We start from the raw sequence: 19,688 nt of genomic DNA on the forward strand, positions 1-19,688 counted from the left end.
TTTGCTTATTGCAGTGCCCCATTGTTTCCTTAAACTCAGCCTTATCGTGCTGGTACAGAAGACGGAATCCACACTTGTGTACTCTCAAGCTTGGGCAGTCACTAGCAATGGAGGCCTCTATTCGAGTGCATTGGTTCAACCACTCTTGAAGTGATCATTTTGGTATAAATGATAGCCACATTATCTCACCTTGACATACCAACTTGATTTCTTCCTCTTTAAATGGGCGATGTGAATGTAGATCAGGTTCCACACTGCCAATGTCCGTATCCAAAAGACACAGGAGATCATAAGGATTTCCTAAATCCAACATTTTAACATGGGCAGCCTTATCATCCTCGTATACCTATAAAGAAGCATACATGGCAAGCCCCAGCCAATTACTGTCATTATAAAAATCAGGAGGTAACTCAAATCCCACTGAAGAGCTCGTTGCTGTGATAGTTGAACCACTCTGTTATTCCACATGGAAGGAAACAAAAACTATATTCAAAGTTTCTATTGAAGACCTGACAAATAGAAACACAAAATCCAGCCCATTAGTGAGAGACAGGTTGAGTGGGGAGGGAAGCAAATGACGTTTCAGAGAATGTAATATTTTTTTTATCTTTTAAACTTGTTCATTTCTGCTTTTTGATGAAATTAAATAACTCCTCATTCTTCGTGTATATACAACTAATGTAATTTAAGAAATTATCAATTGCACTTTAATATTTTTCAAACAAAAATGGTAATGCATAGGAGAATGGTACTTTTGTCCATCTAAGAAATTCAAAATTCAAATCAATCTCTTTTAACATTCTCATGATCACTAAAGTCATGATGATCATGTATAATTGCCCCCTTGACAGTACATATTTCAAAGTAATTAATGCATATATATATATATATATAGTTTATTACCTCGCGGTTTTGGTATTGAAAAGGTGGGATAAAACACTTGAGAAATGTTTGCTCAAACTCTTCCATAGCTTGACGGCATAAGAGGCGGAGGCTACAGTTTTGCACTGTCAAGTTAGGGCAATTGATTCCAAATAAAGCCTTAATCTGACTACATGGGCTTCACAAGCCATTTCTCAGAAGTCCATGTGCTATATAGGCTAGCCATAGGAATCCACGTAGATAAAATCACATGCATTTTTCTTTAGTAAGGCGTGTGACAAGGAGAAGTATCAACCCACCTAAATCAGTATCCAATTCACAAATAAGCTCGTGAGAAACATTGGAATCGAGATTTTTAAGAGAGAGATAAGTCGAATATTGATCATTGTGGATTGAAAAGGTAGAACATAGAGCAAGCCCCATCCAACTTCTATCATTCATGACATTTGGAGGTAGCTGGATATTCACAAACGCCTCCCTACTTTGATGGTTGAACCACAACGGAACTTTTGTCTGAGGCAAATAAGCGGTACTTATACAGGATGTGGAGGATAGATTAAGGGCTCGTTTGTTTTTAGAGATGAGATAAATGAGATGAGATGAGTTGAGATTAAAGTTAAAAAGTTGAATAAAATATTGTTAGAATATATTTTTTAATATTATTTTTGTTTTGAGATTTGAAAAAGTTGAATTGTTTATTTTATTTTGTGTGGGGATTTGAGAAAGTTGTAATGATGAGGTGAGATAAGATGAGATGAGATGAGATGTTTCTTGAAAACAAACGAGGCCTAAAGGTCTGTTAAACCGAACATGGTACTAATGTGTGTGTGTATGAGAGAGAGAGAGAGAGAGAGAGAGAGAGAGTCCCCAGGTGAGGAAATAAAGTATCGTGATGCCTTTATGGAGGAAGTACTCAAAATCAGTTTTCAATGAGAAAACTGAGTCACTGGTGCAATCTAGATACCGAGGTGGTAGAACTATTTCAACACTTTCTTGAAGCAGTGCTATTTGAAACTCTTTCATTCGATAATGTTTTTGATGAAGAACATTGTTGATGTACTTCATGTTTACAAATAGATGGAGGTTCCGACAAGGATTCAAAGCGCCTACAAAATAGCCCAAGTAATTTAATATATTTCATGTAGGGAGTATGATATGTATATGTGAGAATGGAATCTCTTGAACCGACAATCAATTTGAAAACTCACCCAAGAAAGCAAAAATCAAGCCAATGAAAAATTTAGACCTGTTGAAGAATTCGTTTCAAGAACTTAGATTATATAAAACTGGATCTTCTTCTCTGAAGCCCATCTTGAGTGTTGGAGTCTTACTAGCTTCATCCCAAGTGGATTGCACCAATCATTTGGATTGTCTCCTTGATCTTCTTGACTTTTGACATTATAATTGGCCCATTTGGAATTTGTAAAAGATCTTTAAGACTAAATCCATCTTGGTGCCCATCAAGGTATGAATAATGATGCATTCATATAAAGGGCTAGCTGACAATAGATTACCTTTTAATTATGGGGGTGATCTGCATAAAAGTTGCGCTCCCTAGATTTAGTTATGTTACCACGGGTTTTCAGAAACTTCAATTTATCTACAAAAGATAGATAATAGTAGCAAAGTTGGCTGTTTGGAATAGCTACTGCACACCCTGCCGTTGTTTGAACAAACCCTTTAACATCTTGTATGTACATTAGCCATATCCCACACATTTGAGTCTCCACACTAGGGATGTTGCATTCAACTATAGGTTTAACATGACTCCATTGGTTTAGCTTGTTGGGAAGAATTGTGGTGATACGTAATGTACGACAAGTAATTGGTTTGTGTTCAGTAATCTGGATCTAGGGATGCTAAGGGCTAGGTGAGGTTTCAAACAACCTTCATTGCTATCCAAATGAAGAATGCAACCGGTAGAAGTTTTTGGATTTGACTTGTTGCGAGGGTCAGCTTGGCGACCCAAAATAACACATTTAGCAAATCCCATCTAGCTCTCGTTATTAAACAAATTCAGTGGCAAGTGGATTTCTATTGAGGGTCCATCATTTTGATTATTGAACCACGGTGGAATTTCACCTTGAGGAAAGAAATATCCATGAAAATCACTTTGTAGTCCCTGTAACATAAAGAATTATGGAGACTTGATGTTCAATCTTTGTGTGTGTGTGAGAGAGAGAGAGAGAGAGAGAGAGAGAGAGAGAGAGAGAGAGGAACCTGGAAGTGATTTAGAACTAAATTCACATGGGAGGCTTTTACAGGGTCTCCTTTGATGAATTCATTCAAATACACTGCTCCAGCATTAATAAAAATAGAACTCAAATCTTTTGAAACCCTTCCAGCAATTATTTGAGCCAGGCATTTCTCATTTGATGGAAGCTTTTCCGAGAATTGATTCTTCCTATTTGATGGAAGCTTTTCTATTCTTCACTATTTGATCGAAGCTTTTCTGTTCTGTTTTTCACTATTTGATAGAAGCTTTTCTGAGAAATGATTCTTCCTACATTTTTCCAGATCAATTAATGAGAAATAAAAAAAGAAAACATATCAGTTCTGAAGCTTATAAAATTAAAGTTAATGAGCCTGGCTCTAGATTCATTGGAAAAATTAAATTGTTTAAGCAAAAACTTAACCTTCCGTTGAGAAGTAACCAAAAGAACAGGGCCTTTCTTCTGGTAATATTGAATTGCACTTAGTTGATATAGCTTGATCATAAACATAGTTTGGCAGATTATGACATGATTTACAAAACTCCTGGTAAAATTATGAAATTACTGTTCTTAAATTGCAACTTTTATTACTCATTTAAGTGGCTTCCGTTAGTACTTAATCTTGTTGGCATCGTCCATTTTATGAACTTGAGATGATATTATAGTGTCCTTATCTTCACCAAGTAGGGTAAAAAAAGCACTATAATTTGACCGTACATTTAACATTTAAATTTTGAACTGAAATAGATAACTTATCTTTCTATTTTCTATCCCCCAGTGCTTTTAGCGGACCAAAAATTACTATCTAACTATGTGAACTAAATTTGCTCAAGGAATATGTACTTTAAAGTTTTAAGGGTACTAAAACAGAGCCATAAATAACATAATTTAGAGTAAAAAGACAAGTTACAATGTCTTAAAAAAATCCCAGTTGCAAGCAAGTCTGGAGAAGAAACAGTTTTTTTTTCCTTGTAATAATTATAAAAAAAAAACAATTGACTGACTGCCTGACACAATCAAAGTATAGTTCTACTAGCTCATTTATGTTTCCATAAAAATTAAAGATGCAATCAAGATTTCTTGTTTCCAGCATGTGCGTATACGCTTATCTAAACTATGAGATCAAGGTCACTGAGCCCGTGAATTGCTTGACATCAAGAAATTAATCAATAAATACCAAAATTATGCGTAGGAAGAAATACTGCAACATTTATAAGAGCAATATCAAGGAACATGTTTGGCCTCAACGTCTCAGAAGATCAAACCCACGAGAATTGGATATCCTCCAAGATTGTGGGAGCCATCTGCCAAGTGGAGATCAGCACCCAAAGATGGAGAGCTTCTACAAGGGTTACCACAATCTTCTTTTGGCCATCTTTGAAAAAAAATGTGGAGCAAAAAATCAAAAGTAATTCCAAGTTACCCACTGAGTTGATACAATCCTTGCTATGCAGAACCTAGTATGGGAAGTTTTTTCATTAGTATGGGAGGATAAATCCCTAGACTTCAGCAATGGTCTACCCTCATGAGCAGGAAAACACAACATTATTGGTGATCTTCGATCGTTTGACAAAATAGGGGCATCTTATCACACTAAATTACTGAAGGAAACCTTGCTAAAATAAATAAATTAAATAGCAAGATTAACAATCTTAAGCCTTAAACATTGCACAAAAACTTATCTTGCATTGATGGACGTGGGTTGCGAACAGAGCAAAGGAGAGAGGGAGGGCCTGGGGCTGCCGGGCTAGGCGTGGAGGAGAAGGGGGCTTCGATGGAGAACTGGCGACGGCGTCGACGTGTGGGTGTGGCGAACGGCGCCCCAAGTGGTGGCGACATAGAGAAATCCGAGAGAGAGAGAGGGGTGACGCCAGATTCGGGGAGGCAAGAGATCGGTGGCGGGCTGGGAAGAAAGAGAGGGTGGCTGTCGAGGTGAGGTGGTGGTGGGAATGTTGACGCCAGATTCGCACGGCGGCGTGGGTTGTGCTCGAGAAGGAAGAGTTGGGGAGAGAGAAGGGGGGGGGGGCGAAACGACTGGAGTGAAATGAAGGGAAAACAAGCGGGCAATTTAATTTTATTAGCTTTTTGCGGCATCTTAATATCGCCACAAATAGCATAAAACTTGCTGAAAATTATAAAAGTCATTAAGGCTTTACAAAAACCGATGCCACCGGCCACCACCGATGCGAACCAACCGACCGGCCGCATCAGGAACCGGCCGGAACCAATGGAGAACCGGTAGGTGTGCGGTGGTAATTTGAAGAAATCGATGTTCAGCAGTTCGGTCTCGGTTTGAAGCTGGACCGGACTGTTGAACCGATCGATATAATAAAATCTTTTTTTTTTTAAATATACTCTTATCGAAACGACGCCGTTCTCGGCGTCGTTTCTGTTAATAAGTATTACAACAAATAATGGAAACGATGCCGTTTGGCATTAAACCAAATGACGTCGTTTCGAGATGAGTCGTCTTCTTCCCCAGCCCCTTCTTCTCCCCCAGCCCCTTCTTCTCCCAAATCCAATCTCTGCAACTCTCTCTCTCTCTCTCCTATGCAACTCTCTCTCTCTCTCTCTCTCTCTCTCATTATTCTCTCAGTAGAACCGCCAGAGAACCGACGCCGACCGAGAACCGCCTCGATCGGTTTCCTCCTCCCCATCGACCGGTTACGGTTGGTGCCTCTTTTGTTTTTTCAGAAGTCGGTCAGCGTCGGTTTTGCCCAAAAACCGCGTCGATGACGTCGGTTTTCACCCCTAAAAGTCATTAGCAACGAATAAAATATCGCTCGAAATATTCAATTGCGGAGACTAAAGGTCGCTGGAAAAAATTTTGTACAGTTTTCATACATTTACAAAATTCTAATCACTAAATAGTTTTTGCGGCGATCTTAAAATTGCTGGAAATAGCCTATTTTCTTGGAATATGTGGCGATTTTAGTAGTCGTCGAAAATAAAACACGGTTTCAGAAATAAATTTTATTTGCGTCGATATTAACTCGCTGCAAATGCTCCATAAGTCGACACAAAAGTGGAACTGCTATTTTTGACGGTTTAACAAATTGTTGGAATTGCTCATTTCTGACGACTAAAGATTTGCCGTAAATAGTCATCTATAATTTTTCATAAATTTTTTATAAAAGGATATTTCCAACACTTTTTATTCGCCGCTAATAAATATTAAATCGTCGAAAATGTATCTATTGTGGCAATTGTTTCCGGCGACAATAACTCGCCGCAAAAGTCCAAAAAGTCACTGCAAATAAGTGAACAGTAATTTCACCCTCAACATTTCAAATACATTGTGTTGGATTTCAACGGCGAGACAAAAATCGCCGCAAATAGGGGTTAATTGCAGCAATTTTTTTTGCAACGATCATAAAATCGCTGAAAAATACCTATTTTCTTGTAGTTTCCTTTGCTGAATTCAGTAAAATAAACTGCTCCAGCATTAATAAAATTAGAACTCAAATCTTTTGAAACCCTTCCAGCAATTATTTGAGTAGACATTTCTCATTTGATGGAAGCTTTTCCGAGAATTGATTCTTCCTACATTTTTGTAGATCAATTAATGAGAAATAAAAAAAAAAAAAACATATCAGTTCTAAAGCTTATAAAATTAAAGTTAATGAGCCTAGCTCTAGATTCATTAGAAAATTAAATTGTTTAAGCAAAAACTTAACCTTTCCGTTGAGAAGTAACCAAAAGAACAAGGCCTTTCTCCTGGTAATATTGGATTGCACTTAGTTGATATAGCTTGATCATATACATAGTTTGGCAGATTATTGACTTGATTTACAAAACTTTGGAGATAGCTTTGACGGTGGATATCCGGACTCCTTGATACACAGTCTACTATTGTATGGACAATCCCAATCAATTCTTGCTCGTATACGACACGGATTCCACACATTACAACCTCCATATTTTGATCGTTGGTTCCAAATGAAGCTTGGATCTTGCTTCGTTGATTCAACTTATCAGTGAAAAAGACATGAGGTATGTGGAATAGAAAAAGTCTACTTGGCCCAGCAACGATTGTGTTTGGGGTGGGGGGGAAGACCAAAAAACATAATTCGAGATCATCATCATATGCATCCAAATGACCAAAGATGTCGTGGGAAACACCTATCTGGCCGCGGATAACATAACTAACATATATAGAAAATCCCACACACCCCTTGTCATCATATAAATTTGGAGGTAGGTCGACACTAACTACAGGCCCCATACCATGAAGTGCGAACCATAGCGGGGATGCACTTAGCGGAAAACATACTTGTGCTTGTTGCTTTGTGCATAGTGTACCTGTAAACTATAGGGATATATATCACATTTAGAGAGAGAGAGAGAGAGAGAAATACCTCATAGCATCTGAGAAGCAAGGATTCAAGTGGTGTTTTCAGATGGATGGTCGAGTCACTATTAATGCAGCCTGGGTCCTCGACAGAACAACTACTTTAATTCTTTGAGTTGCATTCTAATATTTCATTTGAGGTAAAACCTTTATGCAATAGATTGGACCACTACATTCTATTTCACCAACATTCTTCGGCGTAATCAAGTTTAGAAAGGAAAACTAGAACCACCTTGATAGCTACTTCGCAGAGAGTGTTAAGGACTTTTGGATTAATGGTTAGGTCTTTAACAAATGGTATTAGAGTCGGTTGTGGGCTTCCATACTGTCTCGCCTAACTGACTAGGCTTGCAGAGTGGCCGGCTTTGGACCTAGTGGGACGGGTCATGTTGCCCTAGCTTGGTGAAAGCCTCCCATAGTGCTCGACCAACGTGGGCGTTGGTCTTGAAAGGTGGGGGTATGTTATGGTCCAACATTAGTTAGGAGTCAAATGACCTCCACCTAGCAAGCCGGTTTCCTAGGACATGAATCCGTGGGCCATATATGAACACGTATCAGAAAGCTCTGGAATTTGAAATGCTCATTTCCATCGTAATTTTTGAGTCATTTTCTAAACATTAGCATTAGATTATGCAAATACAAAATTTGCATAATATAACATGATTTTGTATTTGGCTATTTCACTCAAAACTTATTCCAACGTTAGATTATCTATTTATTAGTCAAAATAATAATAAAATATTATAAATTTAATAATATTTTTTTTTCAATTAATTTTTTTCTAAATTAAGAGGTACATGGAAATACATTAATACAAATGCAGAGCAATATTTCTGGAGTGTAGCAAATACATTCTAAATATTTAATACAACACCATTAAAAAAAAATCATATGTCAATTACATTTTTATCTAAAAAAACACCATTTAATTTCTTTTTGTTTCCACCTCAAATCGAAGCCGTGGGAGCACTAGAACAAAGCACAAATCCCCCCTCCAAAAAAAAAAAAAAAAAAAAAAAAAATTTGAAAAGAAATAAATAGTGCAAAAGAAAAGCAAATGAAATAACAAGTACTTAAAAATATTTTTTAATCAATTTGGTCTAACAACAGTGATCACCAAATATTATAACCATCAATCATAAATTACTGTAGCTAAAGTCATATCCTTTTAAAATTGTATAATTCAATGTAAATTATTTTTGAATTCTATTAGCCAAACTCCTAATTGAATTTGTATTCGTAAAAAATTCAATGAGGATGCGATAAAACTGCATCGATAAACTCTTGGACATTTTGCTCGTGTACTAGCTGAGCCCCACACTTTTCCACCTTCATGAACGGATTGCCAATCGTAATTGAAACCTCAATGTAATTCCATTTATCCACTTGCTTTGACTTTTTGTCAAACCAGATGCGTTCTACATATATCCAATGTCCTGCTGGTGTATCAATAGTACTGGAGAATTTCTGGAGTGTATCGAACTTTAGGAGGGCTTTGAGAGGACCTTCATCGGTAACAAAATGAAACACAAGCTCCTCAGAATCAAACCTCATAAAACGTGTTGACTCCCAACTTTCAAGGTCATTGATTTCAAAGACAAAATAAAGAGCATATCCGAACCACTTTCTACTATCACCGAAATCAGGATGCAACCCGATTGTAATCGAGGAATCCATACTCTTGATTCTGGAACCACATTGGAATTCCTACTCCTCTGGCTGCAACATCGATGTGTGCCTATGAAAAACAGAAAGCTAACTTTTTATGGTTCAACTAACTAGCTAGGTATATTAATATGACATTTTGTCAAGTTAAACCATTCAATATCCATGATTTCAGTCCAAATTACTGTTCTTAAATTGCAACTTTTAATATTGTTCTTAAAAAGCACTATAATTTGACCGTACATTTAACATTTAAAAGCCTCTATATGATATTTGACAAGGGATTGTAGCAATTTGAAATAAAGTTAAAAGTTTGATGGTGCAAGAGAGAAGAAACTAACATACCTTAATGGTTCTTTCTTTCAATAGGTCGCGTTGTCCATCTTTCAATCGACGTGGCTTACGGAACCAGTTTAGAGTAGCTAATCCAGTTTCATCTGATACCCATGCATGAAGTTTATTAGAACGTGTTTCCAATGAGATACAATCTAGAGCATCAACGTATGCTGTACTTGACGGAAGTTCTGGCAATGATTGAAGCTGGCAACAACGTCTCAAGAAAATGATAACAAGCTTCGAAAGTTGAGAGATGCTTTCAGGTAAGAGCGTGAAATCGTTTCCACTTAGATCTAGAGCTAGCAGTGATGATAATTCACTTGGGTCACTGGGAATTGCTCCATCTTTTAAATGGCAATTACTCAAATCTAATTTCTTCAAGCTGCATAGAGCACTTGACAACGAAGTACGCAACACCAAACAAGTGTCGGGGTTCCCCCAAAACCAAGTTACTAATCGTTTGAGAAACGACTTAGGTGGCAGACCTGAACATCCTTGGAAGGACAATAATCTAAGATTTTGTAGACGTGTAATGGAGGATGGAAATTGCCTTATAGCGGTTTCACTTAAATCGAGCTCCTCCAGATGTTCCAAATTCCCTAGTCCCTCAGGCATTTCCTCAAGTTGTGAACAACCAAAGAGAGCGAGAGTTTTAAGAGATGTCAAACCACAAATGGCACTCGGAAGACTCAAGAGTCTTTTGCAGCCTCTCAAACTCAAATAAGTAAGGCCAGTTAAATGCCCAATTGATGATGGAAGTTCTTCTAATGCAATCCCATCCAAATCAAGTTGCCTCAAACGATTCATATTTCCTACCGTTTCTGGAAACTTCCAGAGTCTCGTACAGCCAGAAAGAATCAAAATTTCTAGGGAATCCCAGCTAATGTTACAGGGAAGACTAGTAAGAGATGTGCAACCTTTCAAATTCAGAAGAATAAGGCGTTTTAGAGCTCCAACCGATGAGTGGAGATTACGCAATTTTGTACAGCCACGAAGAATCAGCCTCTTAAGATTTGGGGCATTAGTGAAGTCCGGGGTCTCCACCAAGTACCGAGAGTCACTAAGGTCAACATGCTCTAGCTTGTATAAACTCTGGGATATAACAATAAATATGGGAATTAACTTTGATGCATACATTAATTTATTAGTTTTTTAGAATTCAGAAAAAAAAAACACTTTTATTCAAGCAAACATCTTACCTTGGTTCCCTGCCACAGTTGCTGAATGTGGCTGGAACACATACTCAGTTCAAAGAGTTTATCAGGTTGCCGGAAACTCATTGGCAGAGATTTTAAAGGATATCCATGCCACTCCATAACCCGCAACTCTGTAGAAAGATAACTAAGGCCCTGAGAAAGGTGCACATTACCTATGATCTTGAGCAATCTTAAGTTCTTCATCTCCGAGAAGACATCAGAATTCAAGTGTAATTCTTCTTGTGGAGGAGAGTTTAGGACTATGCCTTCGATCCTATTTGTTCCCTAGTGACCAACGAGAACAAATTCGTGCAGTGCATGATATAATCAAGTATACTGAAAATTTTAATTGCATTAACATATGCAATTCAACGAGCTTATTATTCTAAGATCCACTTACACTATTGTTCTTCAGTACACGAATGATATCATTAGTAAGCCACAACCTACACTGTTTGCCAAGATCTCCCTGAGATTGGCGACGAACAATTTCATGACCCATTTCTCGGAGTAGATCATGCATCCACAGTCTTCCTCCCGAGATTGTTATGAGAGACTTGTTGATAAGAATCTCTATACCACTGCTTGGGTGATAATTACAACTTTCTAGTATGCTCTTGACACGGTCGACATACTTCTCCCCTTTGAAGTAACATGCAATATCTAGAAACATTTTTTGCTCGTTTTCCTCGAGTCCATCGAAACTTATTTTAAGTATATCCACAATTTCTTTCTTGGGGTTTTCTCTTAGACCTCTCAGAGCACTTTTCCAAAAATCTACATTATTCCCACATGATAAGAATAGACCCAAAACTTCAAGAGCTAAAGGAAGGCCATTAGCATAATGTATAATCTGTTTGGAAAGCTCCACAAAACCTTGTAGAGGGAGGTCATTCTCGAATACTTTCCAACTAAAGAGTTGGAGAGCTTCATCATCATCCAATCTTTTAGCCCTATATATTTCATCTTCAGCCAATCCACGTTTTATCAACACATCCTTATCTCTTGTTGTTATAAGAATTATACTCCCTCCACCAAACCAATCCCGCCGGTTTGCCAGTGCCTCTAATTGTTGGGTTTGATCCACATCATCAACAACTACTAAAACCTTTTTACGACAAAGTACTTGGCTTATCGCATTACTTCCTCTTTTTACGACAAACCAACTCAGAACAAACAAATCATGAAGAGGACCAACAGCATCTCATACCTCATGGTGGTGAGCTACAACCAAGATCTGTGAGGCTTGATTTTCCAGTATTTGATGGAGAGGATCCACACGGCTGGCTTTACAAGGTAAACCAGTTTTTTACATTTCATAACACACTACCACAACACCTTTTGAGATTGGTCTCATTTCATGTGGCTGGAAGGGCATTAGTTTGGTTTTGGGATATGGATGAATCTGGCTTGTTATGTGGTTGGGAGGAGTTTGTGCAAGCCTTATTAATTAGATTTGGTCCTAGTAGTTATGATGATCCTATGGAGCAACTTACTAGGCTAAGGCAGGTTGGCTCTGTTGAGGAGTATAAGTCAGCCTTTGAGACACTCTCCAACCACTTGAAAGGCTTATCTGAGCCATACAAACTGAGTTGTTTTCTCAGTGGTTTGAGGGATGACATTCGGTTGACAGTCAGAATGTTTAATCCCAACAATTTAATCCAAGCTTATGGCTTAGCCAAAATACAAGAAGAGAAATCCTCACTCCACAAAAAGACCCAAACACGACATTCCTTCTATCAACACACAGAACCTGCAGCAACCAAGTCCCAAACATAGCCTAACAATCCGTCCACATCACCCAATCATACCTACCAAAAAGCTATTGTACCTGTCCAGAAAATAAGCCCAAACCAGATGAAAACACGTAGAGAAAAAGGATTGTGCTACCACTGTGACTCCAAGTGGCATCCAGGACATCGATGTACTAGTCCTAAGTTGTATTTGATTAAGGAAGTAGAGGATGAGGTTGAGCAACCTCCGGAAGGGAAGGACCAGTCCTCTGGTCAGGTGAGTGTCGAACCCCTTTGTCTTTTGGAAGGGACCCCTGAAATTTCTCTATATGCCATCACGGGTTCTAGGAACCCTAAGACTATGCGTGTCAAAGGAAAAATTGGTAGCCATTTCAAGGGTTCACATACCCTTAATACCTAAAGAAAAAATTAGAGTTATGGTGGCAAATGGGGAGTTGGTGGATAGTGAAGGCAAGGTGACAGGAGTGAATGTTTCTATCCAAGAGTCCAGTTTTTTGGTGGATATGTATGTGCTGGTTTTGGCAGGTTGTGATATGGTTCTTGGGATTCAATGGTTGCAATCATTAGGAGAACTTTAAGGACCTAACAATGCAATTTACTTCCAAACAAGCTACTGTGCAGTTGAAGGGTCTTAATAGCAACACTTGGATTGAAGAGGGGTCCATTCATGAGTGCAGCCAATTGGAGAATAAAGGAATACTTTTACAATTTATCGAAAATACAGCCAAACACCAAAACAACCAGATTCCAGAATCTGTCCAGAAACTCATTAGCCATTATCCTGACATTTTTGCCAACCCAAAAGGCTTACCCCCAACCCGTTCCCATGACCATGCCATTACCCTACAACCTTGAACCAACCCTATCTCAGTTCGACCATATCGCTACCCTTACTTCCAAAAAGATGAAATTGAAAAAATTGTCAGGGAGTTGCTGGATTCTGGGGTTATTAGACCCAGTCAAAGCCCGTATTCATCACCTGTTTTGTTGGTGAGAAAGGCAGATGGTACTTGGCGTTTATGTGTCGATTATAGGGCATTAAACAGTGCAACTATCAATGATAGATATCCTATACCAGTGGTAGAAGAGTTGCTGGATGAACTACATGGGGCTAAAGTATTTTCAAAGCTGGACTTGAGGTCGGGCTACCACCAAATAAGGGTGAAACCCGAGGACGTTCCAAAGACTGCATTTCGGACTCATGAAGGGCACTACGAGTTTTTAGTTATGCCATTTGGCCTAACTAATGCTCCCTCAACCTTCCAAAGCTTGATGAACCATGTTTTTAAACCGTATCTCAGAAAATTCATTTTAGTTTTTTTTGACGATATCTAAGTTTACAGCCAAGATGCAGCAGCTCATGTAAATCATTTAAAGAGCACATTTGATACTTTGAGGCAGCACCAGTTGTATGCTAAACTGAGCAAGTGTAGTTTTGGGTGCGAAGAGGTGTCCTACTTGGGCCACCTCATCTCGGGAAAAGGAGTAAGGGCTGACCCTGAGAAGCTGCGAGCAATGTTGGACTGGCCTACTCCATGGTCAGTGAAGGAACTGAGAGGTTTCTTGGGCCTCACGGGTTACTATCGAAGGTTCATAAAGGGGTACGGAGCTGTTGCAGGGGCGTTGACAGAATTATTAAAGAAAGAAGGTTTTAATTGGACGGATAAAGCCCAGGCTGCCTTTGATCGTTTAAAGGAAGCCGTGACACAGCCCCCTGTCTTGGCACTACCTGATTTTCAGTCACCATTTATTATCGAATGTGATGCGTCGGGTGAGGCGATTGGTGCAGTTTTGATGCAAGCTGGGAAGCCATTAGCTTTTTTCAGCAAGGCTTTGAAGGGTAGAGCTGTATGGATGTCTACATATGAGAATGAACTTTTTGCACTTGTTTCAACGGTGCAAAAGTGGCGGCCATATTTGCTGGGCCAGGCCTTTGCGGTCAAAACTGACCATGAAAGCCTTAAATTTCTGTTGGAACAGAGGATTGGAACCACTATGCAGCAGAAGTGGATTTCTAAATTGTTAGGATACGATTTTGTAGTGGAGTTTAAAAGGGGTAGAGAGAATGTTGTAGCGGATGCCTTGTCTAGGCAGAGAGAAGATATTACAGCAACTTTATTTGTGATATCCCTACCTAGTTGGGACTGGGTTAATGACATTAAGGCATTGTATGAAGAGGACCCAGCATTACAAGAGTTATGGAAAAAACATCAAAGTGGTGACTTGAATAGCCACTATACAGAAAGGAATGGATTGCTTTTCTACAAGAGCAGAATCTATATACCAGCTAATCAGGGCCTCATTCAGAAGATACTGGAGTTAATTCACTGTAGTCCTATAGGCGGGCATATGGGTTTTGACAAGACTTTACACAGGCTCAAAAGAGATTTCTATTGGCCTGGTCAAAAGGCTCATGTTAAGGCTTTTTTAAGAGAGTGTGATACATGTCAAGTGATGAAGGTTGACAACTCTCTGCCTAGTGGGCTTTTACAGCCCTTGCCTATTCCTTTGAAACCATGGACATATATTACGATGGATTTTGTTGAAGGGTTGCCAAATTCTGGGAAATTTAATGCTTTATGGGTTGTTGTTGACAGATTTACCAAGTACAGTCATTTTGTGCCTATTAGTCATCCCTACAATGCTAAGGTGGTGGCTCAACTTTTTATGAAGCATATATTCAAGCCGCATGGCATGCCAGTTTCCATAGTGTCTGATCGAGACCCCACTTTCACAAGTAAGTTCTGGAAAGAATTATTTTTATTACAGGGGGTCCAACTGGTTTTTAGTACTGCTTACTATTCACAAACGGATGGATAAACAGAGGCAGTCAATAAGTGGGTGGAAAATTACTTAAGGTGTTATGTGGGTGACATACCAAGGGATTGGGCCCAGTGGATTGAATTGGCAGAGTGGTGTTATAATTCAAGCATGCATGCATCTACAAAAATAACTCCATTCGAGGCATTATATGGATATAGTCCACCCAAATTAACCAGTTACGTTCCAGGCACAACACGGCTAGAGGAGGTAGAAATTACCTTAAGAAACCTTGATCAACTATAGGGCTTGTTGAAGCACAACATAAATAGAGCTCAAGAGAGGATGAGAAAATATGCGAACAGTAAGAGAAAGGAAAGGAATTACCAGATCGGAGAGTGGGTCTTCCTCAAACTACAACCCTACCGTCAGTCTTCGATTAACCGTCGCCAAAGCCACAAGCTTTCTCCGAGGTACTATGGTCTGTATCAGATAGAGCAAAGGATCGGTGAAGTGGCATATCGCTTGAAGCTCCCGTCAACGGCACAGATCCACAACGTTTTTCACGTTTCCCAACTCAAACTGAAACTCAGCCATGGAGTCTTACCCCTTACAACGCTGCCCCCTGTAGACAACAGTGGAATCATTAAGCCTGAACCCGAGGAAGTGCTGCAAAAAAGGTTCAAGAAAATAAAAAAACAAACCGTGGGTAGAAGTGTTGGTTCGGTGGCAAGGACAGAAGAAAGAAGAGGCTTCGTGGGAGCTGCATCACCGTTTGTGCGAAGATTTTCCCCACCTTGTGGGCAAGGTTTTCTGAAGTGGAGGAGAGTTGTGATATGGCGGATGGGAGAAGAACATAAGTAACTCAAGTGAAGTGTAGTGTTGTGAGATAACCCTAAGTGGAAGGAACTGTCGGGACGCAAGAAGAGTGGTCTGAAGCATGGGCCGTGAGTAGTGGAGGGCTGGGTCATCAAATGAAGAAATAAACATGGGCTGTGGGCTGTCTGAAAGCCTAACATCTATCTTGTTTTTATTTCAGTTAATCTAGTGTTGTAAGGGCCATGAGCCCGTTTAAAGTAAGGACTTCTTAGTAATTCACTATTCTAGTATATTACCCTGTAAGGGGGGTAGTGGGAGGGATATTAAAAGAATATTATTCTGTTAGACTCTGGAGGTGCCTTCCCTCGAAGAAGGCGTGGTACTGTTCATCTTTCCATTCTATTCCCTTGAAGAAAATACAATTATCCGTATTCACCAATATCAATCTTCTTCCATTTAATTCTAAACTATTACAATAGTTGACCTTGACATCATCTCTTAGAGTTTGGTTGACATTGACATGTTGCAAAGATTCAAATATAAACCAAGAAGTCATTGTATATTACGAAATTTGTAGAATTTGCCTAGTTTGTTTTTGCAGATGAAATGAAATGAAATGAAATGAGATTAAAATTAAAAATTAAATAAAATATTGTTAGAATATATTTCTTTAATATTATTTTTATTTTGAGATTTGAAAAAGTTGAATTGTTTATTTTATTTTGTGTTAAAATTTGAAAAAAATTATAATGATTAGATAAGATGAGATGAGTTGAGAGAAATTATGAAAACAAACAAAGCAGAGTATGCAAATCTCACGTACTTTACTTGAAAGAATTGAGTATATCCATTACCATAGGAAAAAACTTATTTTTAAATTGTGGGTTTCACTATTTTTTAAAAGGAATACGAAGATCTGCACATTTTAAGATAATATATAATATTACTCATATATTATATATTCTAATGGAATGAGTGTTTCCTTCAAAGCTTAAATGGATAGCATAAATAATAATATTAGTATTGTCCATATATTATATGCAAGCTAGCTAGCCTATGTGAACAAGATGATATATATATATATATATATAAATATATATTGTATGTGTATGCAGACAGAGATTCCAACAACTGGCAGTGGTTGAATTTGTGGATTTCATGAAGTAAGTACCACTGAAAGTGACCAATCTGCATAAACGGAAAAAACGGGATCCTCGGATTCACATTGGTATGAATAATCGACTCATTATTCTATTAATCGCTAAATAAAAATAGAAAAGATCGCCTGCTAATTGAGATTCAATTGTTTTGAATTTGATGATTGTTTTTTTTTTAAATACTTATAATTAAAATATATTTGACCAGGATTATATACTTATAATTAAATAAATGAAAATTTATTGAACGTCCCTTTATTCAACCAACAACAAATTAAAATTAAAATTAAAATTAAAGAAGAAACTCAATACTTCCTACTTGCTATATGCATGGATATTGCTTGGTCAACTAGAACTTTTTTAATATCTTTTGCAAACGGGTTGGTTGACAATGTTTTTTTTGTAATTTGCAGGGCTTTTGTGGGAGCAATGTTATGGTAAGTGTCAATACAAATTTTTATTTTGGGGAGGGAAGACTATATAAGTATTATAATAAATAGTTATCTTTCTATATATATTTTGTCATAATTTATATTGTTTTGTTAATATAAAAATGTTATAAAATAATTCAAGATGTAAAAGACATTATCAGTTTATCAACTTAGGAATATATGGCATATATATGTTTATGGCAGTAAAAGCTCACGAATTATAATAAGTTCTTCCTCTATAAAAAAAAAACTTTGAATATATTTAAAAGTCATACATTTAAAAGTACATGAATATATGTATAATTAATTTTTATGAAATATCCGATGCATGCACAGATAATGTAATTATATATTATACAAGGCAATTAAACTATTAACTAATGATAAATAATTAAATATACAAAATACAGCTAATATATAATATATGTATAACACATACATGTATTTTACGCGTAATTTACTATCTTTAAAACAAGCTTAAATGAGCTGAATTTAGCTTGATGAACTTTTTTTTACAGATCTAAATCGAGTCGAGTCAATTTATACGAGTTTAACTTATTTAATATTCGAACTGATATTACTGTTTATAGACAGCTTAATTATTTTATGAATCCAGCAAAACTTGAATATATATATATATTTCCTTATACTTAAAAGCCGCTATAAACGTGAACAGTAATAAATAGTGATATGAACAATGATACGTGTTTTATGCTTTTGCATCCCTCTTTGCATCCGCGTCCCTCCTCATAACAAAATTACGGTAAAATCACAATAAAATCACCACAACGTTAGTGTATATGAGTCAAGAACCATTGTAAACCGGCCGGCTACGGTAATTTAGTAGAGCCTAGTATGTTTAAGTTCCCAGGGTAGTTACACTAACGTTTTATGTATAGATTTTTTTCCTTTCTATTTGGAGAAGGCTAGGAAAGCAACTTCTTCTTGATACTTTCAGTTCATTTTTATGATAAATAAGAATCTATAACGTCTCACAACCACCGCGGGTGAGACATGAGCGCCAGAGAGTCAGAGATAATAAAATCATTATTGGCCGCAATCCCGGCCCCAGATTACATTAAAGCCCAAAAGTTATGGCTCAGTTTTTCCAGAAAGAAGAAGAAGAAGATGGAGGGGATGTTAGAGTGGTTGGAGAGTACGCCATTAAGAGTTCTTATAGAGGAAAATTACTGTAGTAGTGTACACATTACACACGCTATGTGGCTGCTGTTGATGTGAAGTTGTTAAAATATTGTGGATATATCATTACTCAAAATAGTTTCAAAAATATTACTTGTACAATATTATTTCTTTTGCGGGATCTTCAAGGTGTTGATGTGAAGTCGTTAAAATTTTAAGATATTTGGTGATTAACATAGTTTCAGAGTGGTAATTTTAATTTTCGAGTCTAATCTTGATTCATATATAGTCTAAACTAATTCAATAAATGTAGTCCATATACAGATTAAAAAAAAAAAAGACAGGTAAAAGTCGTATATCTAATAGTTATGAGTGATACGCATACATCATTAGAAAAAATTTGCAGATAATATCCTTTAATTTACAGTGACATACATTCATTCATGATGAGAGTGTTTAGTGACAACAAACTTGCATTACACACGACAGAAATTTGTGTAGGAAATGTGATAATTTTGATTTTCAACCTGATGCAAATCACATTTACGACAGCCTATGCTCATTCAGAGAAAATTCTTTCACAAATACTCGTTAATGGTGATTTGCTAGTCCTAAATATACTTTCATCTCACTCTCACTTTTTCGATGACCAACTACAATCTGCTTCTCCCCACCTCCGGTCACTCTTTCTCAACTAATCTGACCCACTACGTACGGCTGTAAGGCTCGATCGAAGGCGATGACCCAAGGCCATGGTCATTTGGTGATGATGATCCAAGGAAGGCCTTCAATACTGGCAAATTTCAAGCAGCCCGTACCTATCGGCGCCTTTACAACAGAAATTTGACTGGTCTGTGACCTGTCGACAAGGAGACCTTATAGGAAACCGAGATTGAACAATCTGGGTATTTTACTCCATCCAGATATTCATATATATATATACTAAATTACATCGTTCCAATGGGTGCTAAACGCTTCAAACTG

At 37.6% G+C, this 19,688-nt stretch overlaps 1 protein-coding gene and 1 long non-coding RNA gene across 4 annotated transcripts in view; one reads left to right on the plus strand and one right to left on the minus strand.

The window, feature by feature from the left end:
• The first annotated feature begins 2,943 nt into the window (after positions 1-2,943).
• On the plus strand, positions 2,944-6,903 carry LOC121243367. Its single transcript, XR_005936118.1, has 2 exons — positions 2,944-3,642; positions 6,666-6,903. It is a non-coding gene; the product is annotated as an uncharacterized LOC121243367 (long non-coding RNA).
• A 1,619-nt stretch (positions 6,904-8,522) lies between these two features.
• LOC121243361 (disease resistance protein RPV1-like) overlaps positions 8,523-19,688 on the minus strand; it is a 53,013-nt gene continuing 41,847 nt past the window's right edge. Inside the window, exons 3-5 of one of the 3 annotated variants that reach the window (XM_041141474.1) lie at positions 10,647-10,928; positions 9,457-10,539; positions 8,523-9,184 (exon numbers count right to left, since the gene is read on the minus strand). In XM_041141474.1, the coding sequence (XP_040997408.1) occupies positions 9,089-9,184; positions 9,457-10,539; positions 10,647-10,928 (1,461 nt within the window). In that variant the 3' untranslated portion in view covers positions 8,523-9,088. Of the gene's footprint in view, positions 9,202-9,456; positions 10,540-10,646; positions 10,929-19,688 lie in introns of all 3 variants that reach the window. The other 2 variants (XM_041141476.1, XM_041141475.1) reach the window with 2 other exon arrangements.

This window comes from Juglans microcarpa x Juglans regia, chromosome 8D (assembly GCF_004785595.1).
Source record: "Juglans microcarpa x Juglans regia isolate MS1-56 chromosome 8D, Jm3101_v1.0, whole genome shotgun sequence".
Lineage (NCBI taxonomy): Eukaryota > Viridiplantae > Streptophyta > Magnoliopsida > Fagales > Juglandaceae > Juglans > Juglans microcarpa x Juglans regia.